Source organism: Condylura cristata, unplaced genomic scaffold (genome assembly GCF_000260355.1).
Source record: "Condylura cristata isolate star-nosed mole 26May11 unplaced genomic scaffold, ConCri1.0 scaffold00021, whole genome shotgun sequence".
NCBI lineage: Eukaryota > Metazoa > Chordata > Mammalia > Eulipotyphla > Talpidae > Condylura > Condylura cristata.
Genome location: NW_004567122.1, coordinates 9,549,969 through 9,558,212, shown reverse-complemented (window position 1 = coordinate 9,558,212; position 8,244 = coordinate 9,549,969). Strand labels below are relative to the sequence as shown.

Sequence of the window (8,244 nt, the reverse complement as noted above, 5' to 3'; positions counted from 1 at the left end):
AAATGCTCGTTTCATAGTGAGTAAAGGTATCAAGAGGGCATTTTCCGAACAGTGTTCTGTTGTGTCCAGAACCTAAAATGACTTGCTACTTTGAGATCACGTTGACTCTCAGACACGCTGGTCAGATGTCGGCCGTGGTTCCCGCGTCCCGTCACCCCTAGCCAGGCTCGGACTCGCCCTGCCACCCTCCGCGGGGCCCGTCCTCGGGGCAGACCCTGCGCCCGCAGGTCCAGTTCCCGAGCCTCTGCAGTTTTCCTCAGCCCTGAGGCACTGAGGACGCACATCTGGATCACATCCCAGATGTTGTGCTGAGTCAGTGCGAGCAGACTGGAAGGCCTTTATGCTTTAAGTTACAAGCTAGAAATGGAAGAAAAACTCTGCATACTCTGCCAGTGCCCTCACCTCCATATTCAGCCATTGAATAGGGTTCCAGCCCGTGCTCTTGTTTTACCTATGGCCAGTAACTGTGCCCCTGCCCCCTGCCCGTGTTTTAGCATGTTCCCAAGGAATACGCAGTGCCTTAGCATTCTGTTAAAATTAAATAAGGCAGCACCCAGCGTCGGATTATAAAGGCCATAGACGAAGCGCCTTCCAGTCAGTGGCTCAGGAGTGTCACCACCCCATGGTGGCGGCCGTCCATTTGGCTTTGGCTTCTGGCTTCTCCAAGTTTCCCTTACGATGCACCTGCCTGCAGGAAGGAGGTGGACAGTGCTCTGACGTTAGGCCAGAATGAAGACCCGGACAGGGCCAGAGCCGGGAAGGCTCCACACCCCCAGCACAGGCCCCTCCTGAAGCTCTCACTGTTACAGGAAAGATGGCGCCGGGCGGTTCCTCCGCCTGCGTTACCCCCACCCCCCGCCCCCATCCCTGACGTGAGCACAAGGCTCGTTTCAGACAGGACTGTACAGTCACTGGTCTCTCCAGGTGCAGTGCTGATGCTGGCTTTGTTTCTGATAAAGGGCAACCAGATCCTGAGTGGCCTCTCCATCGACGAATACAAGACCACGCTGAAGATCATCAAACAAGCCATCTTGGCTACCGACCTCGCGCTGTACATCAAGTAAGTGTCGGGGAGCATCCGACATAGCCAGGTCCGCAGTGACTGCCCGGCTGCGGACTCTGGGCATTCTCCACGATAAGGACAGATGTCCTGACAAAGCTGTTTATTTCAAACTGGAGCGTTGTCTTCCATGAAGCCAGGACATCTACTGTTATGGCTGACTTACTGCTGGACATGACAGGAGGTTGTTCCTAATGTTGATAACCCGCCTCTGTGACGCTGTGACGCTGGCGTGTGCACCCCAGCCAGCTCCACAGCCTGGGCTAACACATGGCGGCAAGAGTCAGGGGCCTGGACAGGTTGCTGAGCGAGACAAGAGCATCTTGTCCGCATCACTTGATTTAGTTAAGGGGTTTCTGGCAGATCAACGAGCGACTGCCTTAGAGTGTGTTGGGGTGTGTATGTGCCTGCACAAGTCAGTGGCCTTTCTCCACGCCAGATGGGGTCTTGCCCACACCAGATGGAGCTTTCTTACCTCGGTTAGACTCTGCAGCACTTGACAGTCCACCAGGGTACGAGGAGATGGGATGAACTTCAGGTTACACACACCAGTTTGGCAGAGTGGTGGCCCTGTCAGAGTTTGAGAGACGCCTGCCACCGCAGAGCCTTCTCAGTCCTTGGAAGACACAGGGCCTCTCCTCAAGAGCTCGTGGGAGGCTTGCTTGTCCTTCCTGGAGCTCAGTCACCGCTGTCAGCGCTGTGCTAGGCCAGTTTGTGTCACGATGCGCTTGTCTCTGTCTGGCTTTTTAACACTGGAAAGAGCATCGCCCAACTCCTGTCTTCGACTTGCCCAGGCGTCTCCAGGGGAGACGGTTAGTTCACGCTTGGTCTTTCTCTGCTTCAAAAGCACCTCACAGCTTTGTTCTGACGAGTAACAGCTATGAAGATGTTTTATCCTGTACAAACAAGGTCCGTTTAGTTGAAAGTAGCTCTTGTGCCATTTTAATGTTTCATACGAAGGAAAATATTAGGCCAGAAAGTGAGAAACTAAACAAAATCTGCTCCATGAATCTTTGTACCCAAAGAGACACAACCCTGCAGACTACTGACTCACACCCACCAATTTTTTTTTTTTCTTCAAGGAGGCGAGGAGAATTTTTTGAACTTATAAGAAAAAATCAATTCAATTTGGACGATCCCCATCAAAAGGAGCTGTTCCTGTAAGTAGTTGCTGTACTCAAAGCCTAAGTCTGCTCGCAGTCGAGCCTGCGTCCGTCAGACGTTAGTGCCGTCGCTTGTTAACACGGGGACAGTCTCGGAGACTCAGAATTCTCCGGAGGGCCAAGGGCTGGTGGGAGCACTGACCGAAAAGCAGAGCAAGCTCAGGTGAACAGACCCCTCCTTTGTTAAATGTGGTGGGATATTAGCGCCAGGCTGAGGGCGGCTGTGGGGTGTCCTTGTGAGGAAGGGCAGAGCACTGGGGGATCCCTGTTCCCCTCGCCTGCCCTTGGGGCCTTCCCTTTGTGCCACGCCTTTGCCTTGACAACACTGGGTCAGGGACAAAGAGCACAGGTGTGGGTTTTCTCAGGAGAAAGGAATCACAGCGTAATTCCTAGTGGTGTGTGCTCGGCTGTGCTCACAGGTGAGCCCGAGCTCAGCTGCCCTGTGGGTGGGGACCCAGATCATGTCCCGCACGCCTGGCTTTCCGATTATCCAGGCCGCAGCAGGTGCACGGTGCTTGAGGACATGTTTTCCTCGGGACACCCGGTGTGGGACTTCACCCTGAGTGTTTCTCCCTTGCATCAATGGTCTTTCGGTCTGTTTCTCCAAATAAATTAAAAAGATGAAACGGCGATTTTTGGATATGGCATGGGAAAACCCCGAGAGAAAGAGGGGCCCATTTTCCCGGGGGAGTTTGGTGCTTACAGACTCTGAAGCACCCACCACAGGCCTGGAGCCCTGCGTGGTCTGCACTTCTGTGGAGGGGAAGCATGTGGCCGTCTTGCCCTTGGCATCTCTGGCTTTTCCTGCAGGAGGCACCATGCACGCTGGGCAGGTTGGGGTGCCTGCCTAATGCTCTTGTGGGACGCCATTCCCTCATCTTTTAACTAGCACTATTTACTGAACACTAGCACCGAGAATAGAGGGTCAGGGTGGGGTAGTGCAGGCAGATTTTTGCCCACGTTAGCCATTTCTCCCCGAGCCAGGGTGGCGTGGCACAAGGCAGCCTGAGGGCCAGGTCTTGCAGCTCGGTGGCTGATGAGCGCTGTGGCCCCCTGGCGTCCCTGGACCAGCCATGCTCTGTATAACTTGGGCTTCAGCCACTGCCCTCCCCACGCGGTTTCATGTTTTGCCATCGGGACGACTTCCCCCGGGGTGGGTCTGTGTGCCAGTTGAAGGGACCGTTGGCCTTCTTTTCCTCAACAGAGCCATGCTGATGACAGCGTGCGACCTTTCCGCGATCACAAAACCCTGGCCGATCCAGCAGCGGGTATGTGGCTTGGTGATGATGCCAGTGCTCATTAGAAAAGTCTGTCACTTTTACTGGTCCCTTCTGAGACATTTGTGGGCGTTTTAATCTGATGTTCAAACAATGCTAGAATGGGACACAAATGGACACAAACAGGTGACGTTGTGAGCTACTAGCACTTGATCAGATAAAACTGAAATCCGGCCTACTTGAAACACCGTAAGTGGGGGGGGCCGTGTGTCCTGAAAACTCTGGCCACGCGGCGGAGGACGAGGCTTTAGCCCGGGAGTTGTGGCCTGACTGCCCTGCCTGGGTGGTGAGTGTCACGCCGGGTTGATGGCTGTGACAGTAGAGAAACTGACAGGGCAGTTTCTCCCGGGTGCACATGTCGCTTTCCCACCACGGGAGAAGGGAACTTGTGTGTGCCAGGGTCTGTTCCTACAGTGGAGTGATGACGAAGGGGTGTGTGTGTCGGGGAGGAGGCAGGTCAGAGGAAATGCTTAAAGTACCCGTTATCTGAGAAGGGGGTGTGAAGTGAATAGAGCTTCATATTTACTGGCACTTAAAAAGTCAATTAGATGGCTTCTTATAGGGGAAGGAAGGAGTAAGATCAAAGAACAGCATTAGATGTTAGTTACTAGAGTGAACTGATGTAATTTTGGAATCATGAGTTTTGTAAATTCACGATCTATTGGGACTAAAAACACCAGATTCAGTTGCAAAACCACACTGAAAAGAAACTTGCTTTCCAAGCCACACTCAGGAATTTGTTTGGGCATCTCTAGTGGGATGTACCCTAAAAGCAAGAAGAATTACCCCCAGCACTAGTAGTAAGTCTTCTGCAGTAATTCTGGAGGTGCTGAGGTGTGTTGGGTCAGTGTCGTGGGCGATGTGGGGCACGAGCAGACGGGCTACGTCAGCATGGCTGACCAGTTGGATTTCTAGTGTGGCTGGAATGAAAAGGCTTTCGGCGGGGTAACATTACGCAGCAATCCCCAAACTCCCAGGTCTTACTTGGGAACACCTAGTGTTCACACTGAGATTTCAGAACACCTCGGTTGAAAGGAACGCGAGTTTCTTTCCTTGATGTAATTCCGAAACGGGAAAGACAGCAAAGGTCCAAAAATGAGCCTAGAAATCTTTCTGTGCAGAGAACAAGAAACTAGGGAAGAGCAAGGGCGTTGCCGGGAGAACAGGGAAAGCTACTTCATAAGGCCCTGGGCCAGAATGCAGGCACTGGGCTTCAGCGGGCGCAGTGAGGCGCGCCAGATGTTTCAGGGCGAGAGTCCAAAATAATCCTAAAAACCATCTTTCATAGCTGCTTCAGAATCAGGCTGATTTTTGAAATGGCAATTAGAGAAAGGTGTTGCCTTAGGAGTTACGCCTCAGAATAACGAAATGGGCACGGGCAACTTTATTTCAGCTAAGAAGGAAACAGGACTTATTACTTCGTGACCTTTTCTGCAGCCCCCACCAGTTAACGTTGGTAAGTAGAGGTCAGTCAGGAGGCTGCTGTCACAGAGAGGCCACTGGGCAGCACGCAGCTGGGGACGGGGAGAAAAACCAAACCACTCTGAGCAGGGCACAGCCGAGAACAGACACGCAGCCACAAGCCAGGTGTGAGGAGGGAGGGTAACGGCCGACCCTGTCCGGACATGGGGGGGCAGCTGTAGACCACAGGGCCCTGCCGGCAGCCTCGGCGTGCAGAAGTGCACTGGTCCCGGCGTGGGTGCCACGGGCCGCCCCGATGCAGTTAACCAGGCAGGTGCCACTTCTCTCCATCTCTCCGACTTTGGTCTATGCTGTGGTAGAGGCTACGGTTTGCTGGGTCATGTCACCGCCAGGCTCAGTCTGTGCTCTGTTGCAGATAGCCGAGCTGGTAGCGAGCGAGTTTTTCGACCAAGGAGACAAAGAGAGAAAAGAACTGAACATAGAGCCCGCGGTGAGTATGCGCCTTCTCGGCAAGCAGCACCGGGGTACGCGTTTTATTGTAGGGGTCGGTATAAAAAAAGACTGCTCTATCAGGGCGTACCCACTTCCTTTGGCCATTCTTTTTCCATGTGGATGTTGGAGCCACTTCTCATTTTCCCAGATCCTCCTGTACGTATTTGGGGTGACTCCATGAAACAGACGTAAGCACGTCTCCCCACTCTGCGTGTGGTGTGTGCGGGCTGCAGGGAGGTGGAGCTCCGGCCGAGCTGCCTTACAGCGAGTACCTGAAAGACAAGAAGACGATTTTCACTGTCTTTCGGAAGGAGTGGAAATGAGCGGTTGTTTAGTTTTTGCAATTCCCGTGAGCCTTTGGGGAGCCAGTCAGGGAGGCCCAGCAGCGTCCAGCCTGTGTGTTCTGCCGATTCTGTGCCCCATCAGGGGTCGTGCAGCAGCTCAGAGCTTCTCAGACCTGGGGGGAAGCAGAGTGATGGGCAGCGACACGCAAATCTGCTTCCTTCTCCGCAAGCCCGCTGCTGGCGTGAGCTCTGTGCAGTAAGCTCCCTCTGTGGACTGAGTCAAATGTGACCTTGGGGCTTATGCCCTAAGCTGGGGTCAGGTCTATAATCCCCAGACAGCCTCCCGCCTTCTGCAGAGGCGCCCACTCTCCCAGGCACGGACCTGAGAGCTCGCTGCGGGCAGACCGGGGTGGCTGGGGGCCGCGGCCGGGTGAGCAGCTGCTGTTTCTAGAGCTGCTCGTCCGCTAAGTAAATGAAGGACTCTCTGCCTCTGTTTCGTTTTTTAGGACCTGATGAACAGGGAGAAGAAAAACAAAATCCCCAGTATGCAAGTTGGGTTCATAGATGCCATCTGCTTGCAACTGTATGAGGTATTATGAAAACTACTACGTTCATTGAAATTGGTGGTTGCGAATGTAAATCAAGAGAGCTGAAAAGATGAACTCTAGGCATGTGTTATTCAGTCAAACATATCAGGTTTGTTTCTGTGCTATTTGCTATTTATCAAAAACCTCAGTTCCTCCACGTGTCACTGCTTAGGGCCCCAGCAAGCCCTGTGTGCCTTACTCTGGGTGGGGATGAAAGGGTTACTCGTTGCCAGTGCCCATTTCTGTACAGCTGCTGGCTGAGGAGTCTTGTTTTGAACTGAGAGGTGAAGATGTTCTCCCTGAACATCGACTTTGCAGTGGTGATGTTCATGTGCAAAGTAGAGGCTGTCATCTTTAAAGCACCGTAAGTTTTATTTGGCACGAGGCCGCTGAGCAGGGAGTTAACAGTTAAGCAGCCAGACCAGAAGGAACCCTGGAAGTCTGCTCGGTGGACATCTCACCGGAGGTGGACTGGCCGCGGGCCAGCAGGTAGGTGGCTGTGGCCTCGGGCTCGCCTGGGCCGGCCGCTGCGGAGGACGGGACAGGAGGGCGGTCGTGTCCTCCTCCCTGCACACAGAAGCAGAAGAACAGGTCACACTTTCTCCACATTCGTGCTTGTGTGAATGTGCTCGTAAATCCCACTGTTGTTAACAAGAAGCGTTGAGGACATCTTTAATAGCGCAAAACGGTGACAAATGTAATCCTGGCGGGGGGGATTTTAACTCAATTTCAGTGTTTCTGTACAGTAGCATAGAGCAATTCTTATACCCAGTTATTTATGGTACCATAGTGAAGTAATTGCATAAGGACCCTTTTCGAGAAAACCACAGAGCTGAGCAGGCTCAGGGAGGCCTCTGGCGAGCAGCAGGAGCCCAGCTCACCCCGCAACACCTGCGCGGCTGTGTGCTCTCGGCTGCTGGAACGCTGCGTGGGGGTGGCTGGCAGTGTGGACAATGCTGGAAATAAGCCCCCATTTTCTCTTGCTAGGCCTTGACCCAGGTCTCCCCAGACTGCTTCCCTCTACTGGACGGCTGCAGGAAGAACAGGCAAAAGTGGCAGGCGCTCGCAGAGCAGCAGGAGAAGACCCTGGTGAACGGGGAAAGCAGCCAGGCCAAGCGGAACTGAGGGCAGAGCGCAGGCGGGGCGTCTGTGTACCGCTGCTGTGTTTGCAGTCACGCAGGTGTACAGAGCCTGTGGCGTCTGCTCAGGCGCCGACCTGGCCTACGGTCAGTGCGTGCATCGAGGGGGTGATGTCTGCTTAGGGATTTACTAATGTTTGGAATCTTTTTCAAAAATAGGCTAGCAGGAAATTGGGTTTCTTCTGCGACACTTCAACCAATGAGACAGAAAAGAGGTCGGGAGTGCTCGCTGAATCTGCTGGGGCTGAGTTCAGTGCAGTCCCTGGCTCCAGAGGTGGGGTAACATCGTGTAGTCCCACCTACCTGATGGTCAGCAGGTTCCCTCGGACACCATCCCTCACTGCTGGATGGAGGGGTGCGTGGGAGCCCTTGGGTGTCTGTCAGTGAAGAGGAACAGTCTGGATTACGGACTTGCCTTTTTAAAATAACTTCCTCATTTTCATCTCCTTACAAGCCATTGCTTCTAAGTCAGCTACTTAAATGGCAACAGGAGAAATGCTGTAATGGGAGCTCACTGCCTGAAGCGAGAGATGCCTGCTGATAAGGAAAGGCACAAATGATTCCCTAAGGAGAGTCTTAGGATTTTTCCTAATACTGGATCAAAAATTAAATCAAACACTGAGGTAAGACATGATAGGCCTGAAGAAAACTTAGCAGTACTGGTTTGTGACTGAGACACTGTCCTATTTGAGTCTCTAGGACTAAGTCTACCCAGACTCATGGAGGTGCTTGAGCATTCAGTGGGATTCATTTCTCAGCTTTCAGTGTGTTTAGAGAAAGAACGTCACCATCTCCCTGGGATTGCGGGCTCCCGGGCCAG

The 8,244-nt window shown here is 53.2% G+C and overlaps 1 protein-coding gene across 2 annotated transcripts in view; it reads left to right on the top strand.

Annotated features, from left to right (window-relative positions):
* The window catches only part of PDE5A (phosphodiesterase 5A, cGMP-specific), a 103,372-nt gene extending 95,943 nt beyond the window's left edge, over positions 1-7,429 (top strand). For both annotated transcript variants that reach the window (XM_004686636.2, XM_004686637.2), the window contains exons 16-21: positions 960-1,060; positions 2,143-2,220; positions 3,428-3,491; positions 5,338-5,412; positions 6,205-6,288; positions 7,273-7,429. In XM_004686636.2, coding sequence (XP_004686693.2) covers positions 960-1,060; positions 2,143-2,220; positions 3,428-3,491; positions 5,338-5,412; positions 6,205-6,288; positions 7,273-7,410 — 540 coding nt within the window. In that variant the 3' untranslated portion in view covers positions 7,411-7,429. The remainder of the gene's footprint in view (positions 1-959; positions 1,061-2,142; positions 2,221-3,427; positions 3,492-5,337; positions 5,413-6,204; positions 6,289-7,272) is intronic.
* Positions 7,430-8,244: the final 815 nt, after the last annotated feature.